The sequence below is a fragment of the Egretta garzetta genome, unplaced genomic scaffold (assembly GCF_000687185.1).
Source record: "Egretta garzetta isolate BGI_Z169 unplaced genomic scaffold, ASM68718v1 scaffold396, whole genome shotgun sequence".
Taxonomy (NCBI): Eukaryota; Metazoa; Chordata; class Aves; order Pelecaniformes; family Ardeidae; genus Egretta; species Egretta garzetta.
The window spans coordinates 109,508-129,580 of record NW_009259861.1 but is presented as its reverse complement, the minus strand read 5'-3'; the positions used below and the strand labels follow the sequence as shown (position 1 = coordinate 129,580).

General features: G+C 53.6%; 1 protein-coding gene across 2 annotated transcripts in view; it reads left to right on the top strand.

The window, feature by feature from the left end:
• SBNO2 (strawberry notch homolog 2) overlaps positions 1 to 20,067 on the top strand; it is a 51,645-nt gene extending 31,578 nt beyond the window's left edge. For both annotated transcript variants that reach the window (XM_009640052.2, XM_035895610.1), the window contains 27 exons: positions 1,209 to 1,301; positions 1,933 to 2,029; positions 2,430 to 2,590; positions 2,986 to 3,119; positions 3,661 to 3,751; positions 5,103 to 5,246; positions 5,758 to 5,875; positions 6,328 to 6,433; positions 6,614 to 6,767; positions 7,164 to 7,340; positions 7,993 to 8,090; positions 10,465 to 10,547; positions 11,562 to 11,762; positions 12,342 to 12,517; positions 12,720 to 12,851; positions 13,125 to 13,260; positions 13,944 to 14,056; positions 14,573 to 14,644; positions 15,137 to 15,245; positions 15,565 to 15,639; positions 15,994 to 16,137; positions 16,313 to 16,407; positions 16,696 to 16,788; positions 17,007 to 17,138; positions 17,376 to 17,452; positions 17,626 to 17,816; positions 18,268 to 20,067. In XM_009640052.2, the coding sequence (XP_009638347.1) occupies positions 1,209 to 1,301; positions 1,933 to 2,029; positions 2,430 to 2,590; positions 2,986 to 3,119; positions 3,661 to 3,751; positions 5,103 to 5,246; positions 5,758 to 5,875; positions 6,328 to 6,433; positions 6,614 to 6,767; positions 7,164 to 7,340; positions 7,993 to 8,090; positions 10,465 to 10,547; positions 11,562 to 11,762; positions 12,342 to 12,517; positions 12,720 to 12,851; positions 13,125 to 13,260; positions 13,944 to 14,056; positions 14,573 to 14,644; positions 15,137 to 15,245; positions 15,565 to 15,639; positions 15,994 to 16,137; positions 16,313 to 16,407; positions 16,696 to 16,788; positions 17,007 to 17,138; positions 17,376 to 17,452; positions 17,626 to 17,816; positions 18,268 to 18,890 (3,825 nt within the window). In that variant the 3' untranslated portion in view covers positions 18,891 to 20,067. The remainder of the gene's footprint in view (positions 1 to 1,208; positions 1,302 to 1,932; positions 2,030 to 2,429; positions 2,591 to 2,985; positions 3,120 to 3,660; positions 3,752 to 5,102; positions 5,247 to 5,757; positions 5,876 to 6,327; positions 6,434 to 6,613; positions 6,768 to 7,163; positions 7,341 to 7,992; positions 8,091 to 10,464; positions 10,548 to 11,561; positions 11,763 to 12,341; positions 12,518 to 12,719; positions 12,852 to 13,124; positions 13,261 to 13,943; positions 14,057 to 14,572; positions 14,645 to 15,136; positions 15,246 to 15,564; positions 15,640 to 15,993; positions 16,138 to 16,312; positions 16,408 to 16,695; positions 16,789 to 17,006; positions 17,139 to 17,375; positions 17,453 to 17,625; positions 17,817 to 18,267) is intronic.
• Positions 20,068 to 20,073: the final 6 nt, after the last annotated feature.

The window sequence follows — 20,073 nt, the reverse complement described above, 5'->3', positions numbered from 1 at the left end:
CGGCCAGCCCGGACGGCAGCCTGACCCCCTCCGTCGCTGGCTTGGAGGGGGTCTCGGTGCCATTTGAGTTCCCAGGCCTCGTGGCTGGTCTCTGTAGTGGAGGTCCCGGTCTCTGCAAGAGTGAGGTGAGCCTGAGGGGCAGCTGGAAAAGGTGCAGGCTTTGGTGGTCTCCGGCAAAGGAACAGTGTTCCTTAACCTTGGGACAGCTGTCAGTTGATGCTGTTATCTAATTACTGTCAACAGCGGTTTTAATGCTAAAAGCAAAATTGCAAAATTGTTACGTAGATGTTTGCCTCAAGGGCAGCTTGTAAGGAGATAAAAAGTGTTGGTGTTCTGAGTTAACGCTCGGTCCTTTCCCAGCAGTGGCTTTTGGTTGCAGTTTTGTTCAGTCTTTCCCATTCCCCCTGCTTGGATTTCCTTGGCTGTACTCCAGCCACCCCTTCTCGTCTCCAAAGTGATGCTGTTTCTCTTCCCTTAGCAAACCCAACCCAGGGCGCTTGGTGGGACTCACCAGCTCAGAATAAACACGTGATCCCACGGTGAGAATCCACACAGCTCCTTTTAATAAGGGCCCGTCTTGTTGGGCAGAGCAGTTTTGTACAGCGCTCCCCTTGAAGCAGTTGGGAGAACCGTGACTGATGTAACTGCTCCAGTGCAGCGCAAATCCAGTGTTCCCGTAATAAATTTTGATCGGGTCTTGATAGGGACTGCTGGCTTGTAAGAGCCTTTTGAAAGTGGCAGGGTCTGCAGAGGTAACCTGTTAGTGCTGATGGGAGGCGTATGAAAGGTGGGCTTACGCCTGAGATCTCGCGTTGGGAGGCAAAATGTGCTGGTTTGGGATGACCCATGCTGTGTCGTTTGGTGGAAAGACTCCCGTCCTGCAGATGTGGGGAGAGATGTGTCCCCGCAGGCTTTCATCACACGTGGGCGCATGCACAAAATGTTTACCCTTCTTGCAGGAATGTATTTACCTTGGTCAGCGATTCCCCGTGTGTGTGTTGACAAAGGCATGTATTCCATTTGCAAGATTTATTGGTTTCCAGCATTACTGCCCAGGGCTGTTCATATTAAAGCCGACTGACATCATCGGAGTGCAAGACCCGAGCGCAGAGCACAAGTGTCTTTCCTGCTGGCCTATTCTCATGCTTGTTGGGGCTCGGGGGCGGAGGGCTAAGCCTGCTTTCTCACCTGCACCCTTTCTGTTCCAGCTGTTCTCACCCAGCAGATCGTTCCCTGGCTTAAACAGTTCGAATGACCACGTTCCTGCTGTCCCCAACACCCCGCTCCTCATAAGCTACCAGGTGAGAACGATGGTGGGCTTCAGGAGGATCGGGCACCAGGCTCTCGACTCAGTAACGTCGCAGTGTGGAGGGCAGCGGTTCTGACCGTTTTCCCTTCGGAGGGAGTGAGGCGAGAGTCAGCCAGACACAAGCTGCTGCCCTCTCCCAGAAGCATTTTACCTTTTCCGTGGTGAAACCTCGCTATGTTAGAGCATGATTTGGGCTTCATTTGCAGCTAAACCAGCAGCCTACAGAGGCTGCTCTTCTGGAATTACACGGCTTTGCTTTATGTTGCCGAGTACCACGCTGAGTTCAAAGCTGGTCTAGGTCCCTTACTCAGGGCGAGATTAGAGCGCAGCTGGGCAGGATTCGTGCTGGGCCTCAGCCCCTCTGAAAAGGCATGTAAACATCTTACCCTAATTTGGGTGGGCTGCGTTGGAAGTACCTCTTAAAGCACTTGCTGGGCCCCCGGGGTGGGCGCTCGCAGATGGTGTTCTTTGTGTCACTGTAGTCTATAAACGAGATGAATTGTATTTGAAGCGTTTGTGAATTTGCATCATTTAAATGGTAGTTTCTGGCACCGTGTAGCACTGCGTGTGTCCGCAATTCAACAAGAACGTTAACATTTGGTCAATGCTGTGTTTCTTTTCAGTCTCAGGCTCCCGCAGAGGAGGAGGATGAAGGTGAGGAGGAAGAAACAGAAGAGCTGGGGCAAACGGAGACCTATGCAGAATATATACCTTCCAAGTGTGAGTGTCTCGCCATCACACGGGTGTGGGAAGTTCTGTTAACTCCATTGTGGACCAAGCGAATTCACTGCTCCCTTATTTTCCTGCAAGCAGTAGATGGTGTTTGCTGTGGCACATCCCAAGCTTGTGATTTTCTAGAAGAACTTTACCAGTGTGCTGATGTTTTGTTGGTGCTTTGCTATTTTGACAGAATGCTTTTCTGTTGCTTGCTTTTGGGGGGGACGTGACTTGTGTTCGGCAATCTGAAATTTCAATGGAACAAAAGAGTGAAGAGCTGGGCTTGTCTCTTCCGTTCCTGAGCAGAGGGCTACAGACTCGTAACACAGGGTCTGCAGTCCTTTTTGGGGTGCCCTGTGGGAGCGAAGGCCTTGAGTTACCTGTTCTCTGTATTGTCATTTAGCCAAGATTGGGAAGCACCACCCTGACCTCGTGGTTGAAACGAGCACTCTGTCCAGTGTCCCCCCACCCGACATCACCTACAGCCTTTCCCTGCCATGCTCTGTTGCTGACAAAGGGTCACTCTCTGCACTACAGCTGGAAGCAATCATTTATGCCTGCCAGGTACGTGGCTCCACCTTGCCCAGCTTGCTTGTCTTACTCTAGAAAGAAACTGCCTTTGTGTGGGCAGATGTCCAAGTGTATGTTAAAATAGCCTGTAACATAGGTGACGAAGCTTCAGAAACTTTGGGGTGTGGCATTTTAAATGCCTTTTGAAAGAATTATTTGAAGCCGGGGACTTCTGTGGGCTCTGTTTCCCAAAGAGGCAAGAACTCTTGACTTTTGTTGCAGGGGGGAGTGCTTTACATTTTGGGAGCCTAGGGGCCTTTTGCAGGAAATGCATGTGCATCGATGGGATATGTGAAGGAGGAGTCAAGTGGTTCTCTTGTAAGCTCACATGAAAGCTGTTAGAAAAGGCAAATCCAGTTTAATTTCCAGTTCTGTTCTTGATTTTGCAGCAACATGAAGTTTTATTACCCAATGGGCAGCGAGCTGGGTTCCTCATTGGGGACGGTGCTGGAGTTGGAAAGGGCAGGACAGTTGCGGGCATCATCTTTGAAAATTACCTTAAAGGGAGGAAAAAAGCTCTGTGGTAAGTTGTTTGGGTTTTGGTTTGGTGGGGTTTTTTTTGTCTTTCCCGTAAGACCTTGGAGTTAGTTTGGATCTGGAAGTAAGGAATTCCTTAGTGCTGATGTTGGCTTTAGAGTTGACTCATGCTGTGGCCTTTGGTAAGTCGTTTCCACCTCTTTGTGCCTGTTTGCTGTCTGCGAAATGGGAATATTTCCCCTGCAGCGGTGATGGCGAATGAGTCACTATGAAATAGCAGATTATGTACTACTTGGAGCACAACGTCAAGCCTATCCCCGCTCCCTTTGAAGTCAGCCGAGTGGTATTCGTGGACTTCCCTGGTGCAGACTCAGGGCCCTAGAGTACGGGGTTTTACTGCAGAATACACGCAGCCTGTTGTAAGTGGCAGACTGGAGTCTGCTGTAGGATCTTGCATTGAGGTGTGTGGGCAGTTGGGAACGTGATGGGCTTGCACACCTACTGTTGCTTTAGTCAGAGCTGTAGATCACTGTGCATGCCCTGAGTAGCTCCTTAGGAGGTAACCAGGCCCACATCTTGCCTTGCAGGTTCAGCGTCTCCAATGATCTCAGGTATGATGCTGAGAGAGACCTGAAGGACATTGAAGCTTCCCACATTCCTGTGCATGCTTTGAATAAGGTAGGGGAGAGCAGTTGCAATGGTGTTGTGGAAAATCAGCCTGCAGTAGCACTTAGGTGGATCCGCCTTAGCGTGTAAAGCAGCAGTCGCTTCTGCCTCCGCGTGGCTGGTGGCACAGGCAGTAGCAGACATCAAGCTACTTGCTGTTCCCTTCTCTCAGCGTGTTCTTCCCACTCTGGACCCTTGCTATTTTTATACGCTCTGCAGAGCTGTGCTGTGAGCGCAGAGCTGTTCCCTGCAGGGATCGGGAAGTGCCTCCAGGCAAGAGCAGGACTTGAACCTTTCCTGCCGTTCCTGGAGAGTCCTGCAGAGGGAACAGCTCCTGTTAGATGGGGCCGTGCTCTGCTCCCCTGGACTAACACTTCCCAGCCTCGGCTCCATGGAACCGCTTTTCAGAGCACTCGAGTAAGGGAGCACATGCAAATGCACAGATTGGTGCCTGGCAGGGGGCTGCGGACGCACGGCGCCATGGCTGAGCACGTGGGCCTTTCCCCCCAGCTGAGCAAATCAGAGACTTTTCAGACTTCCCTCCAGTTACTCAGGGATGAGGATGAAGTATTTCTCAAAAGAAACAACCAGCAGTCGTGTCGTGGCTATCCGCAGGGTTCTTCGTAGCCTGTGCTTTAACCTCGTCCAGTGCATCAGCCTTGCCCAGTGTTTGCCGCACCACTGGCCAGTTCACTGAAACACTCTCCTCTGGTTTTTAACAGTGTTGAACAGCCAGCTCTTATGAAGTCAATGGAAACCACATGTGTTTGACACCTCTGAATGCACTCACTCTCTTAAGAGACTGAAAGGGATGTTTGTTTTCAGACCAAAAAGGCTTTAAGTGGAACGTTCTTCAGATTGGGACTGTGGCTTTTTTCCTCTACCTTTTATTTCAGTACAGGTGGGACCCGTGACAGTAAGATTGGCAACCATCTCACCTGGTCAGAGAGAAAATGATTTTCTAGAAGTAATTAAAACAGAGGGAAGGGTTCAAAACAATTAAGACATTCTAAACTGTTGCTTAAAAAAGCGAAGCAACTTCAGCTGGCCAGAAAGCTGAAGTCCTCGCGTGGTCTCCACATTTCACTGCGTGCATCCAGATGTGCTGACACATTGGCTAGTGGAGCCTGTCCAGGCATTTGAAGTCCCTGTCATCACCGTATCTCAGTGCCAAATAGAAGTGCTAAAGACGCTGGCTACCAAAAGCCTTTTGTGTGTTCTGCTCTCAGATTGGGTTTTGTTCTCGGGGGGCGGGAGCGTGCGTCCTGCACCATCGGTGGCATTGATTGCCGGCAAAGAATGGGCACGACGTACCGGGGACAAGCGTCATGAGTGTGTATGCTCTTGTTCTTCCTTTCTGCAGATTAAATATGGTGACACAGCTACCTCAGAAGGAGTCCTCTTCGCCACTTACTCTGCGCTGATCGGTGAAAGCCAAGCAGGCGGGCAGCACAGGACACGCTTAAAACAAATTTTGGACTGGTGCAGGGAAAATTTTGATGGAGTTGTATCCTTTTAAAAAGAAAAAAAAAAATGAGAGAGGGGAGAATTGCGTGCGTGTGATTGTAATTCACCGAGGAACAAAGAGCTCAGGGCCATCTGAAGTCACTGGGAGCAGCTGCTGAGCCTGGTGCCTGCGGTAGATATTTAAATGCTGTAAGCACATGCATCCCCCCACGCTCTGCTCTCCTCCTCCTCCTCTGAAGGCTGCAGTGTTAACTGGAGGAGGGGAGGAATGCAGCTGGGATTAACCTTTTCAGCATTCTTCTCCCTCAGCAATACAAGACAAGACACACCTTGGGAGTGAAGGGAGAGGGAGGGGGAAATGACTTTGGGCTCCGAGGAGCAGAGGGCTAGGAAAAACCAACAGATTTCCTGCCGCGTGGGGAAGGAGTCAGTCCTGTTGATATTGGGACTGGTTCTTCAGCTGGCTGGAGGAGGCTGGGTTGTGTTTTCTGTCTGCTCCCATCCTCATGATGAAAATAGATCTATTCTCCTTAACTGACGTTCACCTCCAGATTGTGTTTGATGAATGCCACAAAGCCAAAAATGCCAGCTCTACTAAAATGGGCAAAGCAGTGCTGGACCTTCAGAACAAACTGCCTCGAGCAAGGGTCGTTTATGCCAGCGCCACAGGTAAGCTTCTCTCGGCATTGCGGGGGCACCATGCGTAAGCAGTTGCCAGTCACCGCTGTGATCTGAAGGATGCCCTTGAGATGTGAGCCCATACGCTGAGAGCACACGTTCGTGCAAGATGAGGTGAATGGCACTGCAGTGCTAGAGGGGAGCCTAGGGTGCCAAGACCTCCCCTGAGCCCCATCACTGCCCATTACTCGTGACTTTTTGGCAAGCCAGACCAATTTCTCTCCAGTTTAACTTGTTCCTGGCCAGCTGTTCAGCTGTACGATGATGCTTGCCCACTTAGCTGACGCTTGCCTGCTTAGCGTATGGAGGACAATGTTTGGAAAGGTACCTGGGTCTCCTGAGGCATGATGGCAAATGACCTCCTCCTTAAGAGTTCACTGGACTTGAGTCAGAACTATTCACCATTTCTGTGGTTTTTCTAACAGTGAATTCTGTTCAAACAGGTGCCTCTGAGCCAAAAAACATGATTTACATGAGCCGCCTGGGGATCTGGGGGGAGGGCACCCCTTTCAGAGCATTTGATGAGTTCCTGCATGCAATTGAAAAGAGGTAAGTCCCGTCCAGTGTCCCTTTTCATGTGGCTTACGTTTTGTGGCAGCCTGTGGTGCAATGCCCGAGGACAGTGTCTGAGGACAGCTTGAGCCAGGAGAGGTGGTGGTTCTGCAGAGGCACCCACCCGTGCTGCCCTGTAGCAGGGGAAGGGGTTTCACAGCTGTCTTCCTCCCCCAGGGGAGTTGGTGCAATGGAGATCGTGGCAATGGACATGAAGGTCAGTGGAATGTACATTGCCAGGCAGCTCAGCTTCACTGGAGTGACCTTCCGAATCGAGGAGATCCCGCTGGATCAGCAGTACAAGATTGTCTACGACAAGGCAGCGAAGTTGGTGAGCCAGTCACACTGCGGCGGGGAGGCTGATGTTTAATTGCGCTTTGGGCACAGCCAGTAGTTATGTGGGAGGATTTGAGGACCCTAAACGTGGCCATGACCACAGACTTCGTTTGTAAAAAAAGAAAAGGGTACACATGCTCAGCTTACGTAAAAACTTATCATCTATTTTTTTGCTTCTGTTTAAAAGCTCTGTATTTGCAAACCAGAGCTTGCAACATCATGCTAGCGCAGAAAGGAATGACCAGGCTGTTCATTCAGCCTAACTCAGTGACATAAATACCGATGGTATATCAGATTATCAAACCTCAGGCTGTTCTAATAACCTCCTGCACAGCAGTAATGAAAAAGAAAGCTAAGATATTAACCCAGCCTTTCTTGGTATTGTCTGCAGTGGGCAGAGGCCTTGATGGTGTTCCAGCAGGCAGCCGACTGGATCGGCTTGGAGTCTCGGAAGTCCTTGTGGGGTCAGTTCTGGTCAGCTCACCAGCGCTTCTTCAAGTATCTCTGCATTGCTGCTAAAGTCCGGCGACTCGTTGAGCTTGCCAAGGAGGAGCTGGCGAAGGATAAGGTGTGTAACAGCCTCCCTGCAGGGGCAGCGGCCGTCAGCCTTACGTTACAAGTGATTTTATTGTAGTCTGCAACCAAAGGGAGTTAATTGTTGTTCAGCTTGACTTGAAAGCAATCTCAAACCTCTTTAAGGATGAATTTCTCTCCAGATTAACCAGAATGAAGTGCAGCGTCCAGGTTTCCGAGGACATTGATGGTAAATGATACTGGGGAGTTAAGGTGGTCTTGTCTTCTGAGGTGTTACCCGCCGCTCATTTATGGTAGATGTGGGCAAGCTGATCTGAAACAGTATTTTGGGTCACGTTCGAGCTAGAAGAGGTACCAGATCCTTCACCTTGAGCGCAGCCCTGTCTTGTCATCCTTCTGGATGCAAGTTGGAAATTTTAGGCAGAAACTCCTTAGTTCGCTTCTGTAATCAGAGTCATCCTCGCTCTGTTTGAGCAGATGTATGGTTTTGGATGCTGAAGGATTTGAGATGGTGCTTGATCAGGAGCTCTGCTACAGGCCCAACACGTACCTGGGACAGGGTCCAAGGGAACCATGCCTGGGACTGCGAAATACAAACTCTTGAGCCTGTAGCTGTTTGTCCTGACGCCGACTGCAGTACCCCCTCCCTGACGCCTTCCTCTGTGATCCCTTGTGTTTCTCTGCAGTGTATCGTCATCGGCCTGCAGTCCACCGGGGAGGCTCGCACCAGAGAAGTCCTGGATGAGAATGATGGGCATCTTAATTGTTTTGTCTCTGCTGCAGAGTGAGTTAAAAATCCCTGTTTTTCTGCTGGGGGGGATGCATGGCAGGCTGGAGGCGTGCTAGGGAAAGCCCTGCCCTGGGGCCACTTACACTTGCTAAGTTAAAACCCAGTTTCATCATGCCTCGCCCTATGCAAGCTGCAAATGGAGAGGATGCTTAGCTGGGTCCTTGAGGCACTATTTCTTCAGCATGACTTTGTGAGCTAGATCCTGGATTTTGATGTTTCCTGTGGTCCAGACTTGCGTGAGCAGCCTGATCCGAGGCTCTGCGCGCTGAGAGGAATTGGCAGGTGTAGGAGAGCCAGAAATGTGAGCTCAGGTGTGCTTTGTGTGGGTCTGACTCTGGAAAATGGGGCTGTTGACAATGAAGAAATGAGCAAGAGAGTCTCATGTCGTGACAGAGGCTGGGATGATAATGTGAGCCAGCATTGCTGGAGCAGTGAGAGGGAGGAGTGATCCAAGGAGTTTGGATTTGCCAGTGCTGGCTTTTGGCACATGTATGAGGCAGGACACGTTCGATTGCTGGGCTTCTGCAGAGTCCTGGTTGCCTTGCCTTTGTTCCTAGCTAAGGGCGAGTTGGTTGTGCCTGAAGTGAAGCCAGCGGCGGGACGACTCCTACCCTGAGGGCAGTTCCTGCACAATGGGTGGTGAAAACCTGGGACGCTGGGTTGAGTTGTGTTTCCTCTGTTCCACAGGCGACAGGGCTGCTACTGTTCTGTGTGGAAGTGACTTTTAGTGCAGGTGAAAGCAATGAGAGATGCCAGAGATCAGGCAAAGCTTTCCTCCCTTATTGACGGAGGGGTTGTGTTGGTCTGTGTCACTCTGCTGTCTCCAGTCCATTCCTGGAAAACAAACACCAGCTTGGTGACAGTGCGCAAGGCAATCTGACTGCTTGGATTGATTTCATCTCTTGGATTGTTTTTCGTGTCACAGAGTTCAGAGGAATGGAGTCTAGAGGGCTATGTGGTCCCTGTGAGCCTTGCTCAGCCTTCGAAGGAGGAAGGGTCTGTTAGTGATCACGCACGCTGCTCGGCTCTGCCCCCAGTTTGAGCTCTTTGCTCAGTGGCGCTGGCCAGATAACTGAGTGTCTCCTGGCATCTGCTGAGCCTCCAACTGCGGCGTCCTGGTTTTACAGCACTTCAGGGGATTTCTTGAGGGGGGAGTGTGCTGGGAAGAAGCAGTTGTTTAAAAGATGCCGAGAAATGGGGTTAAAAATAAATGGATCGTTCAGTGAGTGAATACTAGCCCAGCCCTTTGTCCGCAGGGAAGACGGGGAGTGCAAGTGTCAGGAAAATGAGCAAGGTTTCATGGCAGGGAGGCTCCAGACCTGAGAGTGAGTCTTTGCATTTTGAGCCCGGGGTCACCCTAGCGCGCAGGACAAAAGGGCTCTGCCCACTGCCCTGCAATCGCCGTCACTCAATGGCCAGCACAGGGCTCTGCCCCTTCGGGGGGCCGTGCTGCCTCTGTCTCCTCCAGCCCCTCACACCAAGGGTCTTAGAGCTCCCTCCCTGGTTCCCCAGACTCCCTTTTTCTCACACGGGCGAGTTGTCATGTCCATACCTCTCAGCTGTTGCTTTCAACGTTTGTTCTTTTGGTTTTTTTGTTTTCAACCAGAGCTCATTCAGCCCTGCCTTCTCATTGCAGCGGGGGTTCATCCCCACCCAACAAAATCAGCATTTAAGCGTTTGCTCTTTATTTGCAGAACAGCCCACAGAAACATTTGTTTTCCACCTCTTATGACTTTTTCTGTTCACCTGAGACCACTACGTATCCGTGTTTTGTCGCTTCTCTCTGTTTCATGGACAGGCAGGCCCACGGCCAGTTAAGCAGAGGAACTGGTGGAGCACATTTGTTGGTCTCTGCTGTCAGAGCATGGAGAGGGGCTGGGACACTGGGACTTACTGGATTTTTCAGCAGTGATGTAACAGCTTCCCAGTATAGCATTTCCCATTTAAAACTCCCTCTTAGTTGCTATATAAAGGCCTTGCAACTTGGGCATGCCACAGGGTCTGCTGCAGCGCCTCCCTGGAACGGCCCCGCTCCCCCGGCCCGCGGGGAGGCCGCGGCAGAGCGCGTTTTTCCCAGCGTTGCAGTGCTTGCATCCCTCAGCACGCCCGTTTCACAGCTGAGGATCCGCTGGTGCAGCCCACGCTCCCGTGGCAGAAGCCTTTGGTGAAACAGGGTCAGCCTGAGCTGCTGCTGTTCTGGAGAGCCACGCCGTGCCAGCGGCTGGCTGACCACGGGCTAGTAGTTGTGGTGGAGGATTTACCCCTCTTTCATTACATGTGGTGCTATCTCAAATACACATTGCTACGTGATAACCGGCAGATGTTCCTGTTCCTGGTAGCTAGAATAAATTTTGCATCTTACTTTCAGAGGCGTCTTTCTATCACTAATTCAGAAGCACTTTCCTTCAACCAAAAGAAAGAGAGAAAAAGGAACTGGCATTAAAAGAAAACGTAAGAGCACACTCCACTGCCCAGCATCTGACCTCCTGCCTTGCTGCTTCACCCCAGCCACTCAGCTTTTTCTTTTTCTTTTTCCCTTTCCCTTCATGCTTTTTGCTACTCTGCCCTGGTTTCAGTTCGCCCTCCTGCACATCTCCCATCACTCTCTCTCATCTGGAGGATGGCAGATCTAGGTCATTCACCCTTTCCTCCCTCTAACCCACCTCCCTGTCGCAGCGTAGGTCCTAGCCTCCACCACTTGCCCAGTAGCTGTGCCCCTTCCCCTCGGCCGCTTCCTTGCCTAGACTGGTGGGCAGATGACACAGGAGTCCTGGCTGCATGCCTGAAGCCCTCTTACAGCGAGGGGGGGGTTCTCCACTACCCCTTACTTATATCATGGCAGGTGTCCTGGGGGAAAAAAGTCACTTCCCTGCCAAATTATTGGCTGCGGCTTCAGGTAAGAAGAGTTTTGGGATTTCTCCTCCAGTGGGGTGAGGGAAAGGGGGAAGAGGGGGGACGGCAGCACTGGCAGATTGTGGGGGCTATCCTGAGTGGCTGCTGTTGCAGAGCAGCCTGTGCAAGCTGGGTCGTGAACCCTCTCACGTAGCAGGGGCATGTCGTACTGTGCTTGGAAGTAAACAACGTCCCGAAACACTGGCACCTTCCTGTGTCCTGCACGTTCCTCTGGAGGCAGTCAGACCTGTGGACTCCTTCCCCTGAGGAGCTAGCGCTGCTTAGAGCCGGCTGTGTGTTCATCCTGATGTGTGCAACTAGCTTCAGCCCTGATAAAGATTGCCTTGTTCTTTCTCTCTCTTCCTTTCTCTTTCTCTCCCTCCCGCCCTCTCCCTCCCTTCCTAACTGCCCCCACCCAAGAGGCTCTGTCTTTCCAAGATCAGCCTTTCATTTGGGGCAATCTCAGCTGTTTTGTGATTTCTCCTCCTCCTCTCTCTGAGCTGGCACTTGCTGTTCTGCATTGAAGCACGAGGCTGGGGACTCTCCCTTGACCGTGCTCGCTCTCCCTTGCAGGGAAGCCGAGGGGCCGCTGTGCCAAGGCTCTGAAGGGCGTGTGTGACCCCGTGGGTGTGATCAAGATCAGCGATGACAGCAGCACCGACTCCGACATGGGCCTCGACAGTGACTTCAACTCCTCCCCAGAGTCCGTGTTTGAGACAGACGATGTCATCTTCGTTGAGCACACCTACAACGGCTTCGCAGCTGAGGACAGAAGTAAGCAGGGCAGCAGCAGGGGGTTATTAGCTGCTTCCTCCCTGGGGGGGGGACTGGGAACCGCAGCCACTTTGTTCTGTAGAGCGTGGCACCCGGGGCACGGGAAGGCAGCTGGAGGCAGCCACCCACCCCAGTGCCCTGCAAGCGGGGGCAGCGGCAGATCAGATGTCACCCTTTTTGGGGGGGGGTCTGGCTAAGGGTGTTGCAGGGTCAGCTGCTGTGAGGAGACTCTCTTGGCCTCACCTTGGAATGGTGAAGCTCCTTCTGTCCTTGGACAGCCTTATGGTCTTGGCTAAATTTTATCCTGTGATGGTCAGACCTGAGCTTGTGAGGTTGATTCACGCTAACCTGCTGCGATCAGCGAGCACGAAGGATTTGCCCTGCATGCTCCTTTCCCCTCCAAAACAGGGGGAAGCACAGAGGGAATTCACTCCGTGCTCAGCAGCCTTTACTGCAAATCAAGGTGTCTTTGCCTGCTCATCAGATAGTGCCCCCAGAAGCCCTTTGGGACAACTTTTCCCCCCCCTCTCTGATTTGCAGTTACTGGGTAACTCTAAACTTTTGCATTTTACGTTGCAGGTAATTTTCACATACTGCCTTCCCAGAAAGAGATGCATGGCCTGAGAGAACTAGAACACGTGGAAAAGATGAAGCAGGACCTCCTAGCAAAAGTAAAAGCACTGGGCAAAGAGCTACCTCTCAATACCTTGGATGAACTCATCAATCACTTTGGGGGCCCGGAGCATGTGGCTGAGGTACTCCTCACAATCAAGAGGGTATTTTGGTGTCACTGGGTGACAGGAAAAGGGGCCAGCAAAGCAGGTTCCTGCTGGAAGAGGGTTTCCTCTCCTTGCAAGCTGAAAAAGCTGTTGAGAATTGACTTTCTAAATGGACATGCTGTGCCGTGCAGGTCTCTCCCCTCTGCTAACAACCTCTCTCCCTGTGCGGTGTGTGCAGATGACGGGGCGGAAGGGCCGGGTGGTTTGCAGACCGGACGGCTCCGTCATGTTCGAGTCCCGTGCAGAGCAAGGCCTCTCTATAGACCACGTCAACCTGAAGGAGAAGGAGCGTTTTATGAAAGGGGAAAAGGTGAGTCAGGTTCGAGCTAAGGAAGCCTCCAAACATCTGCACGGGAGTAGGTATGCTGAGAGGGGAAGGAGAGGGAGGGGGCCTTGGCATGCCTCAGGCCAACAGGGGTCTGCAGCGTTCTGTCTGTCTGTTTGACCTGCTGGGAGGTGACAAGGACTCCTGGGTCCCTTCATGGGCTGGGGCTGCCGTTGTGCTTTGGGCTGTTTCTTGAAGCAGTTTTGCAGATGTCCAGGAACCTCACTCTCCTTTCTCACTTGTTGTCTCTCTTCTTAGCTTGTAGCAATAATCTCCGAGGCCTCCAGCTCAGGTATCTCTCTCCAAGCAGACAGACGGGTGAAAAACCAGAAGCGCCGGGTTCACATGACGCTGGAGTTGCCCTGGAGCGCAGACCGGGCCATACAGCAGTTTGGTGAGGGCTGGATTTGCTTGGTTGCTGTCCCCTTCCCCTGAGCGTGTTTGCGACCATGAAGCCTTGGGCAGCCCTGGGAAGGAAAGGCGTGCGTGGCCGCCCGAGCCAGGCTTGTGCTGCAGCCAGGGCAGGTGTATTTAGCTTTCTGAGATACGGCGCCTTGCAGAGCACACTGCTCCAGTGTTTTGCCAGGGTGGAAATGCAGACACAAAACAGTTGTGACTGATTTATCTTGGGGGGAAGGTCTGTGATGACTTCAGGAGTGATTTGCAGTGTGGGAAGGAGGAACCCTCCCATACATGTTAGCCGTGTGTCCTCATGAAACATGTCGGGGTGCCTAGGGATTTCTGTTCCACCCTCGGGAGGCTCTGTAGGATGGGGAGGGACAGTTCCTCAGTATGTGAGCACAGAAGAAATCATGCATGTCCTAGCTCAAACTGGGGAGCCACTCCTCAGCCCCAGAGGGTCAGGGCTATAAACTCAACTCTGCCAAGGTCTCAGCAGCACCAAGGTGATGAATGTGACTGTGCCCCTGTCCTTTTCCCCCAAAGAGACCTCTCCTTTGAAAACCAGCGTGACATGGAAAGTTGTTTTGGTGCTCTCACTTCTTGCTCAGCTTCCCTTCCCGTACCGGCCAGGCTGTACCAACCTCTCCCTTTGCTTCTGCTCTCATGTCCCCGTAGGTCGAACACACCGATCGAACCAGGTTTTTGCTCCAGAATACGTCTTCCTTATCTCTGAGCTGGCAGGGGAGAGGAGGTTTGCATCCATCGTGGCAAAACGTCTGGAGAGCCTAGTAAGTGCCCCGCAGCAAAGAGATGAACATGTCTGTTCCAATTCTCTCTGAAGAGCTTCCATTTTGGTGTTCCCACTGGCATGGCCAGGGTAATTAGTACAGGGATTTCATCACCCCTGACTGAAGACATTGGTTGCAATTGTGGAACACACAATGCTTTTAGCATCCTGGGATTTGGGAAAGGAAGTGAAGAAGAATACGTAACCAAGGCATCAGGAGGAATTTCAGGGAAGCAGAACCTAATTCCAGATGCTGGAATTCCCCCACTGTCACAGGAGCGTAAACCCATCTGTTTCCAGAAAGTTGATGAAATCATTAATTTGTCTCTGTTTCCATTTTTCTTCACTTCTGATAAATCCCCGGATACTTTGGTAAAGTCTCAGTATTCCAGAGGAACACGGCCTCCCCACAGCACGTTCTTGTCCTGGCCTCTTCTGAGACATCCCTTTGGCCATGCTTCCCTGCTGTTTTGCAACAGCTAAAACTAAGAACTTTTTGCTTGTTCTGCCTTCCTAGGGTGCCTTAACTCACGGAGACCGGCGGGCCACTGAATCCCGAGACCTCAGCAAGTACAACTTTGAAAATAAGGTAACTTGCGGCTGTTGTTGGGGGCGCTCAGCCGAGAAGGGGTTGAGGTGTTCAGCAAGTGCCTTCAGTGGGAGCCAGAGCAGGAAGATCATTGCTGGCATCTACAGGCAGGCTCTGGCCTAGCACCCAGCCCCCTGCGTGTAGCCTCACGTACCGCATACAGAACCGAGTCGATAATCGGTGTGGTGCATCTGAGCACCACGCTGGCGAGAGGCTTGTGCTCCTGCTGGGAAGGGCTCCTGAGCCTCTGCCCCCAAGGGAGCTGGTGCCAGCAGCGGGGTACGGACCTGCAGGCTCCTGTACTCTGGTCCCCCTGGGGACAGAGGATGCCCCTTACACATGGCTCCCTCCTTGGCACAACCACCAGGTCGGTGGCCTTTCCTGGGGGTGATGGCTTTCTCTGCAGTGCCCACGGAAGTGTGACACCCTCCGCCTGCTGCTGGGCTGCCGGTGTAGGTTTGTCCCATGCGTGATTCTCGTCTCCCTTCACAGTACGGGGCTAAAGCACTGGACAGGGTCCTCTCCACTATCCTCAACCACACGGAGAACAGAGTTCCTGTGCCCAAGAGCTATGACAGAGGGGAGGCTGCGTTTTTCCATGGTAAGAACATTATCAGCTCTGGGATTTCTTTGCATCTTGCTGGCCAGGTCAGTCTCAGGTTTGAGACGCTTGAAGAACCGAGCAGCAGGCTGGGGCAGAAGGTCAGAGAGAGAGAACAGTACCACTGGCTTAGTGGCTCACTAGTGAGCAGGGCAATTGGCCACCCAGATGCATGTCACCCTGCCAGAGGCAGGGGAAAACAGGTCTGGGACAAGCTTAGCTATGCAATGTCGGGCAGAGCTGGAGGGGGAGCAGCCCTTCAGGACTGCCGAGGAGAAGCTGAACCCTAAAATGCACAAGCTGTCTTCTGCTGTTCCAGAAATGAAGCAAGGTCTCATCTCTGTGGGGATCTGCTGCAATCAGATGAAGTACGGCACCGTCTCGGTGGAGAAGGGTATGTGCCAAACCTTTCCTGTCCAGCATAGGGGAGAAGTGAAAGGGGGGGTTGTCCTGGCCCACCCGGCCCATCTGGATGGGAGCGCAGGCTGGAGGGCGTTGCTGTGCAGCCAGGGCAGGGTGTTTGCTTTGAGGGGAGGGTCCTGCGGGGATTAGCCCACACTGTGGGTCACATTCCCCTGCAGCAGCCTGGCAGCTGGCCACAGCTGGAGAAACAGCCCCAGGGCTGCTCTCTTGTGCATTAGTGCTGTGCTGCCGTCGGGAGGGGACGTTGGGTGGCTCTCTTTGAGAGCGTGCTGGTGGGCTGCGTGCCCAGCTGCACCGTGCTCCCTGACCCGCCGTGCTCTTGCAGACTGCTCCATCACCAAGTTCCTGAACCGCATCCTGGGCCTGGAGGTGGACAAACAGAACATGCTCTTCCAGTATTTTTCTGACACCTTTGACTATCTGATTGAAAAGGACAAGAAGGAGGGCAAATACGACATGGGCATCCTAGGTACGGAGAAAGAGGGGTGGCTGGACGTTTCTCTGCTCCTCCCTGTGCTGACTGATGGCTGTTCCAGGGCCATCTCGGGCACTGTGGTGTCCCCACGCAGCACAGATCTTGAGACTCCTGCAGGGAGGGAGGAGGTACGGGAAGATGTGTCTTACAGCAGCCTTTTTTCCTACAGATTTAGCTCCAGGAGTGGATGAGATCTATGAGGAGAGCAAGGAGGTCTTCCTGACCCCTGGGCACCCGCAGGATGGGCAGGTCGTGTTTTATAAGGTAGGCAGCCTGCACAGCTCTCTCTGCAGTCCAGTCTTCTCCAGTGCTTCCCAGTCTGAGGCTGTGAGCTGCTGGGTCCCTCCCCCTGCCCTGTGGCTTTGTGTTGTTTGTGTCGCATCTGCCGTGGCCATCGGCAGGTGACTGTACCCATGAGCACAGTCTGGCGGTGCCTGTTTCGAGGCTGCAACAGCACCAAGTTTGTGTTGAGGGTGTGATTCGGGAGACAGACACTGATGCACATGTCCTGTGCTCTGAAGTTACAGAATCCCTCTGTTTGTCCTTGTTTAGATCAGTGTCGACAGAGGCTTAAAGTGGGAGGAAGCTTATGAGAAGTCACTCAAACTGACAGGATCCTTCGATGGGTTCTACCTCTCCTACAAGGTAGGTCCCTGGGCTCTGCCAGGGTGGCACCTCAGCCTGGAGGGCGACACCAACGGGAGAAGGTCCGCCATGGCTGTAAGAGGTCTATGTCTGACCTCTTGCTGGGGGCTGGGAGATGCTTCCAAGAACCTCCATCCTGGAAGGAAGGGGGTTAGTTTAGAGAAATATGGGCTTGGGGAGAGAGGCTGTGACTGTAACCATCAGCTCTGCCCTGACAGATGCGAGGCTGCAAACATACCTGTCTGCTGGCAGAGCAGAGCCGCGGGAAGAACTTCATCCTCTACAAGCCAAATATTGGGAAGCAGAGCCAGCCTGAGAGCCTGGACAGTCTGCAGAAGAAGTACCGGCGGGTAGGTGGGAGCTGCAGCCCTCCAGTGTGGAGAGAGGGCAAAGCCTCTTTCTCTGGGCAGGGGTGGCTTTGGAAGGACATTTACTGTAACCCCTTCGCAGCTAATCGTAGCCCAGCTGTGGACTGGGCAGAGGTAGTGGTAGCACCCGGGTGTCCTGACTCCCAGCCCTGGATTTCAAGTCTCAGCTGCACAGTTAGACAGTGGAAAATCTCTAATGCTGTGTGGTTTCTTCTGCAGGTGCTGCCCGAGGAAGCCAAGGAGCACTGGGAGAGCAGCTACCACTTCTCCTTGAAGAAGTGTAACCATGCTGTCTGGTAAGGCTTCTGCAGCCCCAACCTGTCCTGCCCTCCCCAGGGCAGAGCTTGGTGTTGGGTCCCTGGCTGTGGCAGTGGGGAAGGACCACGCCGGGGAGGCTGAGGGTGGGGGGTCCTGCTCTGCCGTGGGAGCCTGTGCTGACTCGGGTGGCTTCCTCCCATCCGAACTGAAGGAACAGGAGCTGCAAGCTGATCCAGGAGGGGAAGGAGTGCTTCCAGGGCATGCGCCTGCGCCACTACTACATGCTGTGTGGGGCCCTGCTGCGGGTCTGGAGCAAGATCGCCAGCATCATGGCAGACATCACCAACACCAGCTACCTGCAGATCGTCCGCCTCAAGACCAAGGAGAAGAAGAAACAAGTCGGTGGGTGAAGTGCTGGGAAGGGGAAGGGGAGCAGGGTATTTTAGGAGAAGGAAGAAGGGGTCCAGCTGCCCAGTGCCAAAATTCCCCTCCTAAACATGGCTATGTCCCGGCCTGGAGTACCCACTGCTTAGGTAACCCCCATGTGAAGGAGGGGAGCTGGGGCTACCCCGCCCTGTGTTTGGGCACTGAGCAGAGGGTGTGAGCAGGCCTGAGCTGCTCCCTCCATGCCCATGTGAAGCGGTACTGTTGCTGCCTGCCACGGGCCGGCCATGGAGCTGCTTTTGCTCTGGTTGCAGTCCCATCTGCCTGCTCTGCAGCCCAGCCGAGAGGCAAAGCAGGCTGGGAGCGTGCTTGGCAAATGGGCCCCGGTGCTGCCGCCCATCCCTCTGTCCCCACAGTGCCCCACCCCATCCTGCAGCGCCGTGGGGACTGATGCACCTTCCTCCCCTAGGGATAAAGATCCCCGAGAGCTGTGTCCGTAAGGTGCTGGAGGAGCTGAAGCAGATGGACGAGAACGTGAAGCGAAAGCACAACCGGCTCCTCCAGGCTCAAGAGCAGAGCCCGCAGTTCTCCCTGCCGCTGCCCATCCTGCCACAGCCCCTGGACCTCACGCAGACGGGGCCTGGGGTCCCCCTGCCCGGGCACTCCCTGCGCCAGGACGAGATTCTGGACTTGACCTACAGCCCTCCCAGCAACAGCATTCCTGACGTGGTGATGAACCCTGAGCCCGGTGCATTGTGCTTCCCCTCGGAGCCCATTCTCCAGCCACACCAGCAGCACAGATTACCCTTCAGCTTCAGCCACCCTTCTGCCTTCAAGAGCCCGGCCCCCATCCTGGAGGGGAACGTGCCTTTGAGCTCCTCGCTGCATGAACACCTGCCTCTGCCTCACCCGGGACCCTTGCAGACGCTGCAGCAGCAGCAGGAAGATTTTATCCAACAGGATGGGAACATCAATTTTAGAGAGATCCTGGAGGACATGCTAAGGACGTTAAATGGGGGCCCCCAGGAGAACATACTCCCCCAGGAGCGCCAGAGTGTGATCCAGTTCAGTGGGCCTTTCCCAGAGTTCTGAAAGCCCAGCTGGGCATGCCAGGTGATGCTCGGCCGCTGCGGATCCATATCCTTTGGTGCAGAGGTGAGAGCTGGGGAGCCCCAGCTTTTCTACTGGTTTGGACTGACCCTTTTCTGTTTTTGAGGGAAGAAAAAAAAAAAAACCCTTTAGTTCCTTAAAGCAAAGTTTATTTATATATAATATCCAGTCAGGCATGTATAGATTTGTATGTAACATGCGCTTGGGGGGAGTTGAGTGCTGCCAAGTTCAGCTGATCTGGTCTCTGCTGTGTTCGAGTCCTGCTCAAAGGTCCGTGCCCGTGTAGGACTGAGGAGAGGTCCCCTCCTCTGCGCCTGTCCCCCTGCAGACTACTGAGTTTCCAAGCTGGGTGGTGCCTTCCCCAGCCCCCCAGCCCAGAGAGCTGGTCCCCCCGAGAGCTGGCTGACCAAACCGTGTCTGCATCGGCTGCTGCCAGCTTTCCTCTTGGGCTGCCCCAGTCCTGCCGTGGACCTTGAGGCTGCTCTGGAGGGCTGGGTCTGAAGGCGGGGGTGAAGGGGAAGGGAATGCTGTCCCAGAGGAGTCGGGAGCCATGGAGCTCAAGTGTCCCTCTGTGCAGGGCTGAGCAGGCGTAGCTGAGAAGCAAAACTGACTGTGCCTGCTCTGCCCTTCCCAGGAAGGGACACCGATGCTTCTGAGGCTGCCTGAGCTCCATGGGAGAGGGCAGGAGCTGGCTGCACCTGCGCCTCATTTGTCAGTATCGTGGCAGAACTTGTGAGTTTGTCAGAGCTCAGCCACACTGGGACCATGGGGGGATCCCCCGGAGCAGAAGGGCCACGTGTCCCATCAGCCTGTCCTGCACTTTAGCCTCGCAAGGTCGCTGTGGCTGACCGTGCTTTGTTCAACTTCTTGCTGTCGCGTGGTGTCCTTTCACCTGGCCGTCTCACCAGTCCTGCCTGCAGGGCTTGTCCTTGGCTGGGCCGTGGAGGCAGGCCCGGGTGTCTGGATCTGGGTGACCCAGCCCTGCCCACTGCCAGCCTTGGTGAGAGCTGCTCCCCAGCCCCAGAAGGGAAGAGCTCCCTGGTGAGCACTGGGGACGTGCAGTATCGCTGCTCATGCTGCAAATTCACCCTCTGATACCAAAGAGCAAAGGTCTGCTTTGCAAAGCACTGCCCCAGGCACCCCCCTGCCCCTTGGCCAGGAGCGG